This window comes from Schistocerca serialis, chromosome 9, assembly GCF_023864345.2.
Source record: "Schistocerca serialis cubense isolate TAMUIC-IGC-003099 chromosome 9, iqSchSeri2.2, whole genome shotgun sequence".
NCBI lineage: Eukaryota > Metazoa > Arthropoda > Insecta > Orthoptera > Acrididae > Schistocerca > Schistocerca serialis.
In genome coordinates, this window is record NC_064646.1 from 43165018 (window position 1) to 43186200 (window position 21183).

Consider the following 21183-nt stretch of genomic DNA (forward strand, 5'->3'; position numbering starts at 1 on the left):
TCTGCGTTAAAGGATAACAGAGAGTGGACCGGGTGATCGATTGAGATGGCGCTGTAACGAGGTACGATTTAATGGTTGACTGTTGCATTCTAGAGAAGGAGAAGTTGCTGCAGGTCAATTTTTTTTTCCAGTGCTCTGTACAAATGCATCAGTCGCGTGACATAGTCTAGTCGTATACAGCCACGTGTTCTCTACGTGGTTTAAAGCACTGTCTACTTGCGATCGTTAACTGTAAACCTGTCGCTCATCAGAGGGCTTCCATCTCATGTGTGATGAAACTTGACACATTCTTCTAAACGAACTTTGATTTATGCGATCCCTCCCTATCGCATCTTGGGTGTAAAATCGAGACTTCAGAGTCATAACCACGTTCGCGATAGGTGGTTGTGAGAAGCTGCAATCCCCGTGTACACATTTGCCCAACATATGTGCTGTTTGCAGAGCTAGTGACGGATGACTTGTAATTTTCGAATATCGGACACTGCTGCTATGCTTCAATCTCTTTCCTTGTAGAGAAACTGGGAAGAAGGATGTTAATCCTGTGATTGAAATATATTTCTTACATTGGAATATTAACAGCGCTACATTCCATACGACTAATAGGTTGGAAACGCAGGCGATCTAACATTATAGCCCGTTTTAAGTGCAGAACGCTGTAGCCTTAGGAGTGCGTGTGTTTATGTTCTCTCTTACCAATGCCTTCCAGGTACCGACCCTTGACTCTAGAACAATATTTTTGAGTTGATAGCTTGGTTGATTTACGTAAAAATACGTCCAACTCCAGCGCGTATAAAAATCACCTTCTTCTTGTTCTTCTTTACTGTCCGCTATTACATCGTGGCACTCTGAAATCCGTTACTATACATCGATAAGGAGTGCTAACCTCCTCGACATGGACGCATCACATGAAATCTTGTGCACTTGGATGGTTGAGGACTCGGAGAGCTCTATTCATTCACGAGACGTGGAGTGTAGGGGTATACTTCTGATCGGTTGTAGATTAATTCGCCAACAGTGCTGCAGGGCGGGTTGGTCAATGACAGTGTGATGAGGGTCTTCCATTCTCTAATTTTACCCAATTAGAGCGAGATGCTCTCTGACTCGCATACGCAGTAAGATAGATAGTAAATTAAAACACTATGCTCGATGTGACAGAAATATGAGGAGCGCTGTCTGGTATACTTCGATGATTTATGTGTTTGAGGATTAACAATGAATGGACATGCTGCACAGTCATCTATCCATGTTCGCAATGATGTTTGCAAAGTGGAGAAAGGGTGGTTTAGCTATGATACTTAAATTGGGGAAACATGCTGTCACATCATTGGCCGGTGTTGAAGTTACGGTAAAATTGCTAAAATTGTTCACGCTATCAACTGTGATGCTTATTATTAGAGTACATTGATGGTGTCTTTTCCATCCCATCTGTGTACTGGCAGGCTGTTGGTTGCCATGTAATGATTGACTGATATCGCTTGTATGAGTTGGGGAAGCGGTTTTGGTGGATGGACAGCACCTTTTGCGTGGATAGCACCGAAACACTGATCACGTACATGATTGCAATACGAGGAATCAGTTGAAAGGGAACGCAGAGCCATCAGCTATTCCATCAGTGTGGAGACGAGCCTAAATCTAGAGCTTGTTATACATCTTCGGACTGTAGTCTGGAAACCTATGCCAACACCGTAAAACTCTTCCAGTTTGCTTATGTTGTAACTGTCTAATTTAAAATAAGCCAATGTGTGGCGTGTTATGCTATCCACCGTAAGAATATGATTTACACCGTGCAACGTGTAGTTTCCTGCGATAAGCCGTGGATCAGAACTTCTTGATATCAGTTTAGAACTCGACACAGGCCTCAAAGTTGAGGGCAGGAAAACGAAATGTTTGGCATTGTACAAAAGCGTGTTAGAAAACAGGGTTTCAAACAACTAAACAGGAGCAGAGGGAGCGTCTAATGCGATTTAGTGTAGACTGTGGGATACGATCATTCGCCTAGAGTATAGGTGATCAAACTTTAAAGTGACCTCTGCAGTGCCTGTATATTTAATAGGATCATGCCACAGAGGCGGTAGTAGCAGCAGCAGTTTGAGGTGTGAATTCAGTCAAGGACTGGGTATACCGTTAGGAATGCTTGGAGGGCTGCACGCTTCGCTATTCTGGGGAAGCATTGCGAAATCTCTTTCTCCGCGCTGGACCGCACTGCAGCTACACGTCATTGTGCGAGCAATGGCACCTAGGTGACTACTACACTCCTGGAAATGGAAAAAAGAACACATTGACACCGGTGTGTCAGACCCACCATACTTGCTCCGGACACTGCGAGAGGGCTGTACAAGCAATGATCACACGCACGGCACAGCGGACACACCAGGAACCGCGGTGTTGGCCGTCGAATGGCGCTAGCTGCGCAGCATTTGTGCACCGCCGCCGTCAGTGTCAGCCAGTTTGCCGTGGCATACGGAGCTCCATCGCAGTCTTTAACACTGGTAGCATGCCGCGACAGCGTGGACGTGAACCGTATGTGCAGTTGACGGACTTTGAGCGAGGGCGTATAGTGGGCATGCGGGTGGCCGGGTGGACGTACCGCCGAATTGCTCAACACGTGGGGCGTGAGGTCTCCACAGTACATCGATGTTGTCGCCAGTGGTCGGCGGAAGGTGCACGTGCCCGTCGACCTGGGACCGGACCGCAGCGACGCACGGATGCACGCCAAGACCGTAGGATCCTACGCAGTGCCGTAGGGGACCGCACCGCCACTTCCCAGCAAATTAGGGACACTGTTGCTCCTGGGGTATCGGCGAGGACCATTCGCAACCGTCTCCATGAAGCTGGGCTACGGTCCCGCACACCGTTAGGCCGTCTTCCGCTCACGCCCCAACATCGTGCAGCCCGCCTCCAGTGGTGTCGCGACAGGCGTGAATGGAGGGACGAATGGAGACGTGTCGTCTTTAGCGATGAGAGTCGCTTCTGCCTTGGTGCCAATGATGGTCGTATGCGTGTTTGGCGCCGTGCAGGTGAGCGCCACAATCAGGACTGCATACGACCGAGGCACACAGGGCCAACACCCGGCATCATGATGTGGGGAGCGATCTCCTACACTGGCCGTACACCACTGGTGATCGTTGAGGGGACACTGAATAGTGCACGGTACATCCAAACCGTCATCGAACCCATCGTTCTACCATTCCTAGACCGGCAAGGGAACTTGCTGTTCCAACAGGACAATGCACGTCCGCATGTATCCCGTGCCACCCAACGTGCTCTAGAAGGTGTACGTCAACTACCCTGGCCAGCAAGATCTCCGGATCTGTCCCCCATTGAGCATGTTTGGGACTGGATGAAGCGTCGTCTCACGCGGTCTGCACGTCCAGCACAAACGCTGGTCCAACTGAGGCGCCAGGTGGAAATGGCATGGCAAGCCGTTCCACAGGACTACATCCAGCATCTCTACGACCGTCTCCATGGGAGAATAGCAGCCTGCATTGCTGCGAAAGGTGGATATACACTGTACTAGTGCCGACATTGTGCATGCTCTGTTGCCTGTGTCTATGTGCCTGTGGTTCTGTCAGTGTGATCATGTGATGTATCTGACCCCAGGAATGTGTCAATAAAGTTTCCCCTTCCTGGGACAATGAATTCACGGTGTTCTTATTTCAATTTCCAGGAGTGTATATCAGATGAAGTTAGTGGAACTTTTATAGTTCTGAATTTTTCTCTGTTTGGGGCTAGAGAATAACGATGATAGCATGTTGGGGGTAATATATTTGAATGGACGCGGATCTGTAGTACTTGTATGTAGTTTGGGAATGCACCACAATGCGCGCATTTCCATCGAATGCTCCTGTCGCTGTAACTCAGGTCGCTCTGTTTCTACACGGGTTGCGGAAGGTGGTGAGTATAGTTTTCTCCGACTTCTGCTCAATTCCGACTTAAAACGGAACGATCACATGCGCGAAGCTGTAGAAATGGACGCAGCTGCAGGATGTGTAGGGACTGGCTAAAACCAGGTTGTAATTTTACTGAAGCAGACAGGTTCGAGGAATGTGACTCATTGCGAGATATGAGAGTGCCAGAAATATGATTGAGTAGTGGTTGTAATCATTAAAGGAATTGTCAATAGGATCCAACACAGGTATGTGCTTGAATGGAAAGAGCTGTTTCCAAATCCCAGACACCCTTTCTAGCGGATAGTGTAACACTAGAGATCTGAGAAACTAGTGTACATTTTTTTTTTCCTACGACCTCAATCAGCACATTATCTACTACTACCGGTGGTGTTCCATCTCAAACATTGCCTATAACTCGGTGGATATATCGCGGAACCTATGATATGGTCTCAATACAGAATGCACTACAAATACTATAGAATTATCTACCTGGGGGCGGTTTGAGGGAGTGGCAAATACCGGTTACATACACCATTCCTTAGCCGAATCAATTTCAAAATGTGATAATTTTATCATGAGGGTGCATTGTGGTCTGATAATACACATTCCTACGTACACCGTCACAGTATTTGTCCAGAAAAAACCACCTCATTCAGAGGTAATGTCGTACCTCGATTCGTAAAGCGGGTATAGCTTTTAACATGGATAGTTGTGTGCACTTGTAGAACGAAGATCGCTTGTGACAATAACACGGAGTAGTTGTTGCGATCGGTTTTTTTTTTTTTTTAACATCTGACCGATTACGTCTCTCTTTCTAAGACACGGTGGTAGCCTTCACAGGAAGAAATCTAAGAGACATGCACACCCATCGTTGATTTTCGGTCAGTATTATTTGATATCAAAGGCAATCAGCTACTGACAAAGTATTGTACTTAGTAGTAGGGGGTGCATGATATGTTCGCATTTGAGCATCAGTTTATACGTTTTTGTAAAGGAAATGACTATGTCCAGTCGTAAGGTGGGTATGAATTTGACTTGGAGTACTGTGATAGCAAAGGGAAGAGTATATCGAGTCATAGGAAAGGTAGTGATAATTATATTTCGAGAGCCACTGCCGACAGCACGGTGTATTTCCCATACTTCGCACATTGTCAAATGACGTTCAATTGAGACTGCCATCATAAGATGGGTGGCTTTCGTCATCAAATGGAAACTTGAGAACATTGTGTATGGAGGTGTGTTTGCACTGGACCATTATTCCCTCCCATGTAAATTGTTTAGTTGACTGCTTCTGCACATTTCACGCCTTTATTTAGTTGAGAGAAGATCGATTGTGGTGTGTGCATTTCGCATGTGGGAGACACGTTTGCCTGTTCTCTAGACATGGGCAAGACCTTAGTTGGCTTGTAAAGTATAGAGATGATTTGGAATCTGTTACATCAGCGAGATCGGTATTCGTGGATGGAAATATCATTTTTCATCTGTTTGTTTCTAGTTACTCAGTGGTCTAGAGCACACTCCACCTAGCTAAGGTTTGGGGTTTGTTGAGAAACAATTTCCAGTGTATATCTTCAGAATTATGTTGCATGAGCGATTGGGAGGCTACTGCTGTGAGCTTGATATCGAGAAGTACCGCGAAAATGATATAATATTATGGCAAACGATGCGGAAATACTTGTGTTCGTGTAATCCCAGACTCTGGAGATGGCTGTAGAAATGCAAGCAGGCAGGCAGGTCCAGAACAGAAACAGTAGCACGTTTGTACTGAGAAGGAAACGAGCCTGTCTTTGCACATCAGTTCTGAGAGTCACTTTGATTCACTGAGGGCTTTCTGATGTAAAAGGGGTGAGTTTGTATGGCATAGGATACGAATTGTATGTTTATTACAGCGACATGGTACGCGTTGATAAATTGCAGAGTTGGAGATCGGTTTCACTCACTAATATTTAAGCTCCTGGCCGCAGTGGGAGGAAAATGTAATTGAGCAGGTGTCTTTCCGTATTTGGCGATATGCATGGCACTTTGTGAGGTGTAGTTGTCGGTGCAATATGGCGATCAGTGTAAAATAGCTTATTGCTGCTGAATGTCAATTCTGTACAAAGAAAGAAAAGGTGGATGGTGCTTCCCTAGGACTGAGGAGCATCGTGACATAAAGTCGGTGTGAATGTAGGAGTATGGTAATTTTTTCGGATGCTGTACAGATATAAATGACAACTGCATAGTTTGTGTAAAATGTGTATATATTGCATTGTAAAGTTACTGTGGTTTATGTTCTGGCATGACTAGAGAGGATGACTGTGTGTCCTATTGCGAGGGACGTATAGATTCAGCACATCAATAACTGTGAGGGTATGAAACATTTTTATGTGGAAAATTATGAGTGCTATAGATACTGAGATTCACTCCAGAAGCACAGCCATCAAGAGGAGACATTACCTGTATCTCGATTGGTGTCAGACTGTAGCGGCAATGGTAATATTTAAAATTAGTTACACTGATAAATATGCTCCTGGCTTCCAATTTTCTTGTGAGTCTTCTATGTATTTGATGATCTATAAACAATTTTGTGGGTTTAACTGTCAATGCACTTTAGCGATCTGTGCAAAATTATTTTAAAGCTGAGAGTCCCATCTGCAGAAAGAAAGAAGAGGTGGCTGGTGATTCAGTACTGACGGCATCAGTAATTCGGTGGGTAAATTCGATAAGAGCCAATTATAATGCTTGATTCATTAACATCCTTTGTGCTGGGATATAGGAGCCTCTACATAGCGGTGGGAACGTTTGTGCGTGTTGAAAGCAGGAAGGGTAACACATGATGGACTGGGGTATCATGTTAGGACTGCTACGCATGGTGATGCATCAGCCACATGTCATGCATGGTCCGTTAGAACCGCTAAGGAGAAAGCAGCTTGTGCTATTCTAGAACAGATTTCTGCAGCATCTTTGCCAGACCACAGTTAGAGGGAGGGTAGAGAGGAACCCACGCACGTGGTCCAGCTTGGAGCATCTACACTTTGTAAATAAGTCTTCACTCCCATCTGATTGAATCATCAACAGCACCTTGGTGATTACGTATTCCGAGAGGAATTTCTCAGGTACCGAGTGTGCATGCGGGCATCTGTGTGTGTCTTGACAGCTGACGGCCACATCACTTTGCAGGTCTGTCAGTATCCTCCTGTGCGGGCGGTCCACTGGACAGGGTGTGGCAGAGCGGTGCTTGCGTGCATTGATTGCATTATTTTGCGAGCGGGCCTGTAGGCTGTGCCGTGTGCTATTTGGACATTTTACGAGATCCGAGCGTGTCTACACATCACTGTGCTGCATTATCTAGTAGCAGTTTGCAGGTCTGTACTGAAATTATTTCAGAAAATTAGGAGTTGTTTGCATGTGTGCAGAGCGTTATTTAGGAGTAGTTTACGGGTCTGTGGGCTGTGTGGCGTGACCTGAGCATGTGTTTTGTACCAGTGTGATAAATATATTCCATCCCTAAATAAAATGTTCCAAAATAAATAGAGTACACTCCTTCCTTACTCTCCCCAACAGCCCACCACAGTTTGAGACATTTTCGCGTCATTTTTCCCCCTACAGACCACCATCACAAATTACGTCACAGAAAGGATGACAGCACACTCTGGTGGCAGTATTGTGTACTATGTCAGTTGGAGTCTAGATCTCATGGTGGACACACTGCCTGCAAAATAAAATCTCATGTTCAGCACAGGCAGAGTCGTTTTCCCGCCATTTACCCCCACCATCTTGGGTTACGTCACGAAATGGACGACAGTGCTCTCTGGTGGTGGTACCAAGTACTAGGTCCAGACCTTGTGGTGAACACACTGTTTGAAACCATCTTGGATAACGGTACTTGCATAATCATCTGATGTCATGGCCACCATCTCTGTAGGTAGTACTGAGTACTAGGTCAGTTGGAGTGCGGACCTCCTGGCGAACATGCCAGATGGTGGTGGTATCTCTAATTGTTTAAATAAAGACTGGTGCATGACTTCGACAGTTGTCGATTAGCAAGAACGTTTGCAGAATGTTTTAGATGGATTATTATTTTGACAATTTAGGAGTTTTTTGGTTATCTTTATCTGGACGTAAATGTACTGCATTATTTACGAGTGGTTCGCATGTCTGTAGACTGTGCGATGCGTTATTTTTGACAGTTTACAATTAGCAAGCGCATGTATACAGCATTATACATGACTTCTTTACTAGTAGTTTTCAGGTCTGTGTGCTGTGTGACATGTCAGAGCATGTGTTCTGTATCACTGTGATAAATATACTCCATCCATAAATAAATTCTTCCAAAATAAATACACTCCTTCCTCTCTCCACCAGCCCAGTGCAGGCTGAGTCCTATTCCCACCAATCTCTAAGAAGAGGTGGCAGTCGGGTGACTTAGGTTAGTGGAGGTGAGCTACGTTTGCCACAATTTTCTTAGGTTGGTAGCAAAACGCCAAAGTGACGTTTCTTTACCACCAAAATTCAAACATGACGCCAGTTTGTAGGAGGAGGTAGCGGTCGGATGACTTAGGTTAGTAGCAGTGTCCTTTCTTTCCTGCAATTTTCTTAAGATGGTAGTGAAACCACAAGTGACCTTTGTTTACCGCTAAAATTCAAGCTTAGCACCAGTTAATAGGAGGAGGCGGTGGTCGGGTGACTTAGGTTAGTGGGGGTAGCCTAAGTGGCCTATCTTCCTGCGATTTTCTTATCTTAGTAGAGATAACCTTGATGTGATGCATTATCCTGTTGCAAGTTTAATTTCCCACGATTTTTCTGGGGGAGGGGTAGTGGCACTTTCCCGCCAAAATCCGCCATCTTGAATGACGTCATGACCGCCATCTTGGATGACGTCATGGCCACCATCTTGGATGAAGTCACGCGCTGTTGCCAAGTCGACACAACACCATCCTGGATGACGTCATCGCCGCCATCTTGCATACTTCTGGCAACAATGGATAGTGGAGCCGTAGCAGCTTTGTTCCAATACTGGCAATTACTTCGAATCAGTTGCACCAGTGGAGGTTTCTGGGATTTAGTGTCGAGTCCAAGTCACTACGAGTGAGACGTGAAGATTTTGCATATTAGCTTAATTGGAGTACACGGGACTCAACAAAATAGTGTGGCTTTAGCACTAGCTGACCTCTTCCCGGGCCTATCATTTATCACAAAGTAAACAGATGTGCCACCAGAAGGCGTGCAGCATCGGAGGGACTCGTAGAGCAGAAGGTGGACTGGTGGGTTCTGGCCAGGTGGCTGCACCGCCGAGGTCGCACTCACCTCCACTGGAGGCAGGTGAGCGCCAGTCAGAGTGATCCTGGGCTTGTTCGAAGCTGTGCTGGCCAGCCCTCCGGAGAGCTCCCTGTCTGTAGACGTGTTACAACTGTAACTTCCCACAGCTTGTAGAAACTCATAGCTAATACTAAGAGTTCTTACACCTTGCAGAATGGCATCGTAAGAAGGCTACAACGCTCTTAACATGACATTTGAAAGTAGATGGATGAGTCGTTTAGTAAACGCAAATTGCTGGACTTTTATCCCTGAGGAGACACCGGCGAGCCACCAGTGGCCTCTGCCGGGCTGCACTCAGTCCGACACACAGTGCTGTCACTCTCGAACTGCTTCGTAGCGCGTACTGCTGTTCAGGTTCAGCACTTCGTGCACTTATTGAGGACAAACATATGGGTTACGTGCACCTGAATAACATTTGGCACAGTCATGAACTGTGCGGCTGGTCCCGGCAGAGGTTCGAATCCTCCCTTGGGCATGGCTGTGTGTGTTTGTCCTTAGGATAATTTAGGTTAAGTAGTGTGTAAGCTTATGGACTGATGACCTTAGCAGTTAAGCCCCGTAAGTTATAGAAAACATTTGGCACAGCAAGGAAGAGTTTTGTATGACCTCTATGGTTCATGTCCCTACTATCTTCTTGCATTCGATCATCTCTCATCCATGTAGTCACAAATGTCTTCTTCAAAGACTCTTTGGAATGCCACAGAAAAAGTATATGCCTCCATGTAAAAAAAGGTTTGATTATTTGGCAGCTATAAACTTTAAAAACTATTTGCACATGTCAGAAAATTGGCCACAGTGTCCGACATATCTTACGGAAAACCGCACCTGCAGAGGTCACTACATTTGATTTACTCGTCACTCGCTGTCCCCAGGAACCTATTTACGTGACCAGAATAAGTAAGTGATAGCTCCAGACATTTGGCAAACACCGCCTGTGCCTCGGCGACTACACTCGTGTTAAACTAACTTTGTGAGCGAGGTGGTCCCGGCGAGCAGGGCGGCAAGCTCCAGCTCCAGCTGAGGCGGCGTTGTGGTCATGCCTGGAGCGTCACGTGCGCGCCGCGTGCGTCGCCTGGTTGGTTCAGCAGGCAGACCAGTGACCAGATGGAAACGATTTAATGCCTGTACATCACTCAAACTGCTAATGGCGTATTCCGAGAGCATGAAATGTGTCCTCATCAAGGTAAAACAAGTTTCCATTCTACTAAGAAGCGCAACAGACGGCAATTTAACGAGTAGCTGCACCTGAAGACAAGAAGGTTGTGCCTGATGCCTAACATGTCCCTCGTTTCGGTAACCGATGAGGAACGTTCAGAGCTTTTAAAGCTCTGGACTCCAATTGTCGCTGAGCTTATCGTAATGGGAACTGTCTGAATATCCTGTATTACCAAAAGCTACTCGATAAACGTGGACTATTGAAACTTCAGTTCAACTAGAAATATCCTGGTTCATCATACTCGCATCGCAAACCGAGTAGAAAGAGAATCTGAAACATAATTCAGGCTAACTTGCAGCCGCGCGGGATTAGCCGTGCGGTCTAAGGCGCTGCAGTCACTGACTGTGCGGCTGGTCCCGGCGGAGGTTCGAGTCATCCCTCGGGCACGGGTGTGTGTGTTTGTCCTTAGGCTAATTTAGGTTAGGTAATGTGTAAGCTTAGGGACTGATGGCCTTAGCAGTTAAGTCCCATAAGATTTCACACACATTTGAACATTTGAACATTTTTGCTAACTTGCATTGTAAACCGACTAACGCCAAGCTTTGCCTTAATTGAGAGTTCTATCTATGTGATAATTTACAGCAAGACTGCAATAATAATGTGAACAGCTTGCTGTTTGATATGTAGGCAATGTTTTGCACGTCACACTACGAACATAATGAAGAAGGTGCTTGCATAATTATCCCGGGAGAATTTACGGATGTTGTGCCCATTGTAGTAATGTATTGTTCAAACCAGAATAAATCTGTAAATATGGGCCCTATTGATGTTTGTATAGAATTCGAATTTCCAAAAATTTTACCGGAGACAAACCGGCTTATGCATTATGACCATGTGGCCAATTATTCAGTAATAAAGACAGTGGTAAAAATGGTTCAAATGGCTCTGAGCACTATCAGACTTAACATCTGATGTCATCAATCCCCTAGAATTTAGAACTACTTAAACCTAACTAACCTAAGGACATCACACACGTCCATGCCCGAGGCAGGATTCGAACCTGCGACCGTAAAAGACAGTTGTACAAAGACTATATAAATGAATGGATGTAGTATCACATCTAAAGCATTTAACGATGGTATCTCAATTTCGTAAATATTATCATCGATGCCCAACGGTTCCATGATGAACATGGTAACTTCATGGTCAAGAATATAGAGTTCATTGCTTTCAGCAACTTTCAGTACAATTGTAGCATCGCAAAATCCACTTAGAGATGTTAAATTTATCAAGATGTGAATATGTCAGTATGGTTGACACATAATTACCACAGAATACACGGGAATGATCCGGAAATAACTTACACAATGATGGGAATAATCCTCACGACTTTGGTCGTAAATATACAACTGTTTTTGAAAATGGTAGTGTGCACGCAACTTGGATCCGGCCGTATACAGAAACACTCCAGCACGCAATCTACACTACTGGCCATTAAAATTGCTACACCACGAAGATTTTGTGCTACAGACGCGAAATTTAACCGATAGGAAGAAGATGCTGTGATATGCAAATGATTAGCTTTTCAGAGCATTCACATAAGGATGGCGCCGGTGGCGACACCTACAACGTGCTCACATGAGGAAAGTTTCCAACCGATTTCTCAAACACAAACAGCAGTTGACCGGTTTTGCTGGTGAAAAGTTGTTGTGATGCCTCGTGTAAGGAGGACAAATGCGTACCATCACGTTTCCGACTTTGATAAAGGTCCGACTGTAGCCTATCTCGATTGCGGTTTATCGTATCGCGACATTGCTGCTCGCGTCGTTCGATATCCAATCAATGACTGTTAGTAGAATATGGAATCGATTGATTCAGGAGGGTAATACGGAACGCCCTGCTGGATCCCAACGGCCTCGTATCACTAGCAGTCGAGATGACAGGCATCTTATCCGCATGGCCGTAACGGATCGTGCAGCCAAGTCTCGATCCCTGAGTCAACAGATGGAGACGTTTGCAAGACAACAACCATCTGCACGAAGAGTTCGACGACGTTTGCAGCAGCATGGACTATCAGCTCGGAGACCATGGCTGTGGTCACCCTTGGCGCTGCATCACAGACAGGAGCGCCTGCGATGGTGTACTCAACGACGAACCTGGGTGCACGAATGGCAAAACGTCACTTTTTTGGATGAATCAAGGTTCTGTGTACAGCATCATGATGGTCGCATCTGTGTTTGGCGACATCTCGGTGAACGCACATTGGAAGCGTGTATTCGTCATCGCCATACTGGCGCATCACCCGGCATGATGGTATGGGGTGCCATTGGTTACACGTCTCAGTCACCTCTTGTTCACATTGACGGAACTTTGAACAGTGGACGTTACATTTTAGATGTGTTACGACCCGTGGCTCTACCCTTCATTCGATCCCTGCGAAACCCTACATTTCAGCAGGATAATGCACGACCGCATGTTGCAGGTCCTGTACGGGCCTTTCTGGATACAAATAATGTTCGACTGCTGCCCAAGCCAGCACATTCTCTAGATCTCTCACCAACTGAAAACGTCTGGTCAATAGTGGCCGAGCAACTTGCTCATCACAATATGCGAGTCACTACTTTTGATGAACTGTGGTATCGTGTTGAAGCTGCATGGGCAGCTGTACCTGTACACGCCATCCAAGCTCTGTTTCACTTAATGCCCAAGCGTATCAAGGCCGTTATTACGGCCAGAGGTGGTTGTTCTGGGTCCTGATTTCTCAGGATGTATGCACCCAAATTGCGTGAAAATGTAATCACATGTCAGTTCTAGTATAATATATTTGTCCAATGAATACCCGTTTATCATCTGCATTTCTTCTTGGTTCAAATGGCTCTGAGCACTATGGGACTTAACATCTGAGGTCATCAGTCCCCTAGACTTAGAACTACTTAATCCTAACTAACCTAAGGACATCAGACACATCCATGCCCGAGGCAGGATTCGAACCTACGAACGTAGCAGTCGCGCGGTTCCGGACTACAGCGCCTAGAACCGCATGGCCACCGCGGCCGGCTTTCTTCTTGGTGTAGCAATTTTAATGGCCAGTAGTGTAGAACAGTATGACTGTGCAGGTCTAAGCCTTTTGAAGAAGAAGAAAAATAACTCTGCTCTTATTAAATTTAATGACGAATAAATGTGGTTTTTTTTTTAATAGAGTAATATTATATATGTCAGTTACATTCATACCGCGTCACCGCACGCTGACAACTTTAACTTGAGTGAAGCAGATGCACCGCCTTCACCACATATCGTCGCAACTGAGCCAGTACCTCACCAGTGGCTGGCATATAACGAGGGTCGTTTCGTGGTTACTGTATCATTGACATAATGAAGCCCAGTAGTGGCAACAACACTGATGACACAGCTAGCTAAGTGGCAGCCAGAAGCGTGACGCAGTGTGGACCAAGAGAACTGAAATACTTTTGTGTGTATTCGAATATGTTCTAGAACGTTTTTATTTACATGAGGTGTATTATTACAGATGTCACTCAGATGGTCTCGGATGACGATGTAATCGTCGCATCCGAAGATGACGCTGTCAGTCATGTGCCAACAGATGGACTGACTACAGGTAGTGTCTGAGTGCAAGCACTGAAGACATTGTGTGTTTGTGTGTGTGTGTGTGTGTGTGTGTGTGTGTGTGTGTTTTTCATGCTCGTCTAAACTGGGAGTGGCTGACTGCAGAAGGGCTCCAACGCAAGCAGCAATTCAAACAGGTCCACCAAAACAAAAAATTACTTAGAATGTGCTTGACTGGTGGTTCGATTTTCTAGAAATGACTGAGGAAAAGCAAGTGCAGTAGTAGGTATAGAACGACACGGAAAGGGGCAGTGAAATGAAAACGAGATAGCTAGATAAAAAAGTGCGCAAGCTCGTTGTTATTTCACAAGTAATAGCCATAACTGTTAATACTGTGAGACAAGACAGTCAGTGGCTTCGAAGATGAATGTTTGCGGTTGCCTACGGAGCTGTATCGTACCAAAGCATGTACCTCTCCGTCCGAATCAAATCCACGGCCACAAATGTCTCATGGCTCCAGAAATATGGGAAACACTGGGGAGGGATCGGAACTGCATGGAGGGTGTGTGAGACGTCCCGTGGAAACTCCTGCAGCACACTCGAAACTTGTGGGCCAGCCCACAACAGCCTGCACAAGTCTCGCTGGAAGGCTCTTATACATGCTCCACATAGTCCCAGTCTCTTCCCATTCGTTTTCCATATTTCTGGAGCCACGAAGAAAGACGTTTCTGGCCGTTGATTTTCGTCCACGGCGAAACTCGACGAAACCACGCTACTGACGTACCTTGTACGATTCCATAGCAGATGCAGAATAAGAGCGCATGGTGTGAGTATGTGTGTTTAGCAGGAGTTTAATACCTTAACGTAGAGGAATATGCAGGGTCTTACATGGCACGTACGCACACCTCCTTGCAGGTGTATCTGAACAGTTCGATATTGTGTGTGCCTGGGAATCTACAGACTGGATTCTGTCTTCTACTACACCATGCTTGGGTTGCCGTGGGATGTGATGTTCAAAACGACACGTCTCGTATTCGACCTTCTAACCGAATTCGAACTGCTGTTCTTTGAGAACGAGATTCGAGGTGTACTTTGTGACAAAGGCAAATAACCCGCGAACTGGTGAGCTGTACTACAGAACGTGTCCTGATTCAAGTTAAATCCTGTACATGGATGTTAACAATTTATACGGATTCATCATGCAAGTTTCTACCTATTTGTAGATTTTGAATGGTTGAGTCATGCTGAATTAGATCGATTGTACACTCCTGGAAATGGAAAAAAGAACACATTGACACCGGTGTGTCAGACCCACCATACTTGCTCCAGACACTGCGAGAGGGCTGTACAAGCAATGACCACACGCACGGCACAGCGGACACACCAGGAACCGCGGTGTTGGCCGTCGAATGGCGCTAGCTGCGCAGCATTTGTGCACCGCCGCCGTCAGTGTCAGCCAGTTTGCCGTGCCATACGGAGCTCCATCGCAGTCTTTAACACTGGTAGCATGCCGCGACAGCGTGGACGTGAACCGTATGTGCAGTTGACGGACTTTGAGCGAGGGCGTATAGTGGGCATGCGGGTGGCCGGGTGGACGTACCGCCGAATTGCTCAACACGTGGGGCGTGAGGTCTCCATAGTACATCGATGTTGTCGCCAGTAATCGGCGGAAGGTGCACGTGCCCGTCGACCTGGGACCGGACCGCAGCGACGCACGGATGCACGCCAAGACCGTAGGATCCTACGCAGTGCCGTAGGGGACCGCACCGCCACTTCCCAGCAAATTAGGGACACTGTTGCTCCTGGGGTATCGGCGAGGACCATTCGCCACCGTCTCCATGAAGCTGGGCTACGGTCCCGCACACCGTTAGGCCGTCTTCCGCTCACGCCCCAACATCGTGCAGCCCGCCTCCAGTGGTGTCGCGACAGGCGTGAATGGAGGGATGAATGGAGACGTGTCGTCTTCAGCGATGAGAGTCGCTTCTGCCTTGGTGCCAATGATGGTCGTATGCGTGTTTGGCGCCGTGCAGGTGAGCGCCACAATCAGGACTGCATACGACCGAGGCACACAGGGCCAACACCCGGCATCATGGTGTGGGGAGCGATCTCCTACACTGGCCGTACACCACTGGTGATCGTCGAGGGGACACTGAATAGTGCACGGTACATCCAAACAGTCATCGAACCCATCGTTCTACCATTCCTAGACCGGCAAGGGAACTTGCTGTTCCAACAGGACAATGCACGTCCGCATGTATCCCGTGCCACTCAACGTGCTCTAGAAGGTGTAAGTCAACTACCCTGGCCAGCAAGATCTCCGGATCTGTCCCCCATTGAGCATGTTTGGGACTGGATGAAGCGTCGTCTCACGCGGTCTGCACGTCCAGCACGAACGCTGGTCCAACTGAGGCGCCAGGTGGAAATGGCATGGCAAGCCGTTCCACAGGACTACATCCAGCATCTCTACGATCGTCTCCATGGGAGAATAGCAGCCTGCATTGCTGCGAAAGGTGGATATACACTGTACTAGTGCCGACATTGTGCATGCTCTGTTGCCTGTGTCTATGTGCCTGTGGTTCTGTCAGTGTGATCATGTGATGTATCTGATCCCAGGAATGTGTCAATAAAGTTTCCCCTTCCTGGGACAATGAATTCACGGTGTTCTTATTTCAATTTCCAGGAGTGTATTTCTGAACTGTGGCAGATTATTTTAATGTAGGATATGTCTTGCGAGTAGACATGGAGTAGGGTAATAGTTTGTAGGACAAATGCAGCAACTTCCTGCCAAGTCCAGAAGACGAATTCCCGTGACACAGTTCACATCCCACTCTGACGATAACGCTGTGGGACGAAACAAGATATAACATTTATTACAGAAACCTCTGGCAGCGTCTCAGTATAGGTCTGGAACTGAATAGACTCACCTGCATTACTGAATTCAATGAAAAGCCTCGGCTGCAGGAGTGCAGCCGAAAAACATTATGCGCATTGTGGTTGTTGTTAAATATAGTTTTACGAATTAATGAGTAACTCGATTCTTCGTGAGACAATGGAAAATACTAGGAAACACCGCGCTGTTAAATTAGTAAATAGTGGAAGGGCACTGGAGAGCTAGACAGTAGACTGCCAAGCCATATTTTAAACGCGCTACAGTCTTCCATGATGAATTTATAGCCGTGGAGTTGGTGAAGTTTTCGATACAATTCACGAAACATGTTCTCCAGGTGTTCTATTTTCATTAACAGTTTGTGAAAACTTATTTCAAAGACCGAAGTTGTTCTGTATAGTCACAGACAGATTCATTTGTCCATGAAGTGTCGTGGTTGGCTGTAAAGGTCAGCCTGTCTTTGTATTGAGCGGCATGCAAAAATGGCAGAAATATGTATGTCTCGACTAAAGGTGGAGCCGCATTCGCACGTCGAAGGCCGGACACGAGTCTCAGTTTGTTTATCGTCAGCTGTGCTAGCGAATTACAACTGAAGTACACTCGACACAGCTAATAATGCGTACGTGGACACAGTCGCAACTCGTTCGGTATCCCTTCAAGTTAAGGAAGGGACAGGTTATGGGAGCTCACGTAAGCACCGAGATGACGGAAAGTCATCGAGTAAAACAGAAGTGATTTCAGGCGTTCCCCAAGTTAGTGTTATAGGCCCTTTGCTGTTCCTTATCTATATAAACGATTTGGGAGACAATCTGAGTAGCCGTCTTCGGTTGTTTGCAGATGACGCTGTCGTTTATCGGCTAATAAAGTCATCAGAAGATCAAAACAAATTGCAAAACGATTTAGAAAAAATATCTGAATGGTGCGAAAAGTGGCAGTTGACCCTAAATAACGAAAAGTGTGAGGTCATACACATGAGTGCTAAAAGGAACTCGTTAAACTTCGGTTACACGATAAATCAGTCTGACCTAAAAGCCGTAAAATCCAACTAAATACCTAGGTATTACAGTTACGAACAACTTAAATTGGAAAGAACACATAGAAAATGTTGTGGGGAAGGCTGACGAAAGGCTGCGTTTTATTGGCAGGACACTCAGAAAATGTAACAGACCCACTAAGGAGACTGCCTACACCACGTTTGTCCGTCCTCTTTTAGACTGCTGCGCAGTGTGGGATCCTTACCAGGTAGGACTGACGGAGTACATCGAAAAGTTCAAAGAAAGGCAGCACGTTGTGTATTATCGCGAAATATGGGAGAGAGTGTCACAGAAATAATACAGGATTTGGGCTGGAAATCGTTAAAAGAAAGGCATTTTTCGTTGCGACGGAATCTTCTCACGAAATTCCAATCGCCAACTTTCTCCTCCGAATGCAAAAATATTTTGTTGACACCGTCCTATATAGGGCGGAACGATCACCACGATAAAATAACGGAAATCAGAGCTCGTACGGAAAGATATAGGTGTTCATTCTTTCCGCGCGCTATACGAGATTGGAATAATAGAAAATTGTGAAGCTGGTTCGATGAACCCTCTGCCAGGTACTTAAATGTGATATGTAGAGTATCGATGTAGATGTAGACGTAGATGCGCGTGTTAAGGCACGTGTCCACTAGGAAGTGACTTGTGGAAGCACTTACTGATGTGTTTACACAAGAACAAAAACTTGCGCAAATTCACTTCCGCAACTCATCTCGACAAGTTAAGTTCAGGACCTTGTAACTATTTGCAGAAGTGTTTCCACATAAGACGCGTCGTGAGTTCGCCAAGTGTATTTTTACATTGTCGTGTTAAAGACCAGGACAGTCGCCATCGTTGTTGCATTACCATTATTGAAGAAGAATAATGACGAAAATAAAAGAAGTCAAGAAGAGAAAGAAATGTTTGGGCGAAGAAATGGATACAGAGAGGTGTACATATTTATCAAGAAACACTACTGAAAATATTAAAATCAGAGGACTTGGTGCAGATCGAGAACTTTACGAGAATGTGGTACGCTATTTTCGAGAAATCTCTTCTCCATTGTACAATAAAATATTCGAAATCAGGATAGAAAGGTGCTTTAATCTAGATCAGGGGTCTCCAAACTTTTTAGTCCGCGGGCCACATTGACTCCTCCACGAAGTAATCAGGGCCAAGATCTACCTAGTGGGATTAAAACACCCTAGCACTCCACGATCACTGTAATGTAAGGCTAAAGGAAAGAGGAAATCGCAAAAATCTAAGGTTGTGGGAATAGTTAGCACTGAAACGACTCCGATTTTTATTTAATTACATAATTTTGATTGGTGGACGTACCTGACCGAAATTCAGGCGTATTTTATTCTGGCGAATTTCACCGACAAAAAAGTGTGTCACTGCACATTGTTCACGAAAGCGTCCTACAAAGTTAACGAAATCTCAAAATCATTATTAGGAACACCATTACTGCAAGACGTAACAGATGTGGAGTATGTCAACGCATTGTTATTTCAAGCTGCGCAAGAATAAGTTTAGTTATGTAGTCTTGTAGCGAATAGCAGAGCCAATGTCGCGGTGTATTGGTCGCGATAGGCCTCGAAACTCAATCGTCGGCAGTACAGGCACCACCTCAAATATTTGGCGGGCCGAATACCGGGGGTGTCCGGCCAGCTAACGCCGGCCGGTTTGCCCGCCCTCACGGGCCGGTTTCGGCCCGCGGGCTGTAGTTTGGAGACCCCTGATCTAGATCACCAAGAGACCACCTTTTAACTACTCTTAAAAATGCAAACAATTACGAATGCAGTTCATTTATGTTGACGCCGAGATTAAAAAGCAGCTAAAATTTAAAGACTCTGTACTGCCATTCTACTTTTTGTTCTGGCGGAACAAAGTAAGCGGCTAATTTTTTCCTCAATTCCTTGGCTGACTGTGCCCATGTATATACGTTTATGGGTTCCCGTGGTAAAATTGTTGGGCTTCGTCTGTCTTTGTGCCTATCGAACACACATAACTTGTGCAAGTTTGAGAGAAACTTCCACCAGCTGACAAGTACTTGCAGCAAGGTGCGACAAACTGTCTGGCGGGAGCCGCCTGTGCAGGCGACTCGGTAGCGGGCGCGCGCCAGGCGCCACCCACCTGCAGGGCGTGCCGTAGCGGCGGCAGGCGTCCGCGAACGCCGCCAGCGGGTCCTCGCCCAGGGAGAGCCGCGGCAGAGCCGGGCCCGCCAGCTGCGCGGAGAAGGCGACGAGGCGCCGCCAGCGCCGCAGTGGCCGGCGCAGCAACCACAGCGCCGCGGCCGCGAGCGCGCACACGGAGGCCGCGGCAACGGCTGGCAGCGGCCACATCCTTCTTCAGTCCCCACGTCCGCCGGCAGGTCGGTCTGGCCGACACTGGTCTGTCCCGCGCTGCGCCCTGCTCTGCCCGAGCGGCGGCCTAGCTGCGTGGAGGGGGCCGCAGCACAAACAGCTGCTGCCACCTGTGGCTGGCAACATGTCTCTGTCGAGCGTCACGAAAAAAACAGCCGAATTCTCGTAAAGCGTCCATGTCAAAGACCATATATAACATTGACCGCGCATGTCCCTATCTCTGCCGTATTATCCGTGGAGGTAAAAATAAGAGGAGTTATCATGACGTCACAAACTTGAAGCCGACCCAAGTGAAGATCCGCCACGTTAGCTACCCCAAAACATTCGCTTCCGGTGGTTTCATTCCGTGTAGTCGTGAAGTGAAAAAATGCCGGCTTGCGTTGCTTACGGGTGTATTAATCGTTCTGATTTTAGTCTAAAGTTTATACAAATCACATTTCGTTCGTAAGTGGACTTATTTAAGAGCTATTTTCTTATGCATATACTTGAAATTCTGATGCAGTGTAAAGTTTTACAGTATGGTTTTATTTCTGTGATTTGACTTTAGATTTCTTATTACTCAAATGTGAAGAGCTCTCTGGAGGTGAGCAATACACTTGGTTTTCATTGTTTGGTTATTCCCAAGCAACTGAAAAGCCCTGGCAAGAAATATCCTGGAATAGAATAGAATAGAATCTTTATTTGCCTTTCAGTATGTTTTCCATACAATTGGCATCGTCAGTGTGTTCAATACATTTTGTTTAAATTACAATAATTATTATTGTACATAATTGTGCCTGTGCAGGGCAAGCAGATATGCATGCCAAAGTAATATTTATAATACAACAATTATTCATTCACAATAGTAATAGTAGTAGTAATAATAATAATAATAATAATAAATAATAACAGTTAATTATACAATAGCATCAAGATATATTTATGGTACATCTTACATATCCATGTAAAAAGTCTTTGTTGGTACATTACTGTCACAAACACATAGGTATAATTCTTATGGCAGTTT

At 46.1% G+C, this 21183-nt stretch overlaps 1 protein-coding gene across 1 annotated transcript in view; it reads right to left on the reverse strand.

Moving 5' to 3' along the window:
* The window catches only part of LOC126418819 (cytochrome P450 4C1-like), a 162199-nt gene extending 141843 nt beyond the window's left edge, over positions 1 to 20356 (reverse strand). Inside the window, exon 1 of the mRNA XM_050085763.1 lies at positions 19948 to 20356. Coding sequence (XP_049941720.1) covers positions 19948 to 20156 — 209 coding nt within the window. The 5' untranslated portion in view covers positions 20157 to 20356. The remainder of the gene's footprint in view (positions 1 to 19947) is intronic.
* Positions 20357 to 21183: the final 827 nt, after the last annotated feature.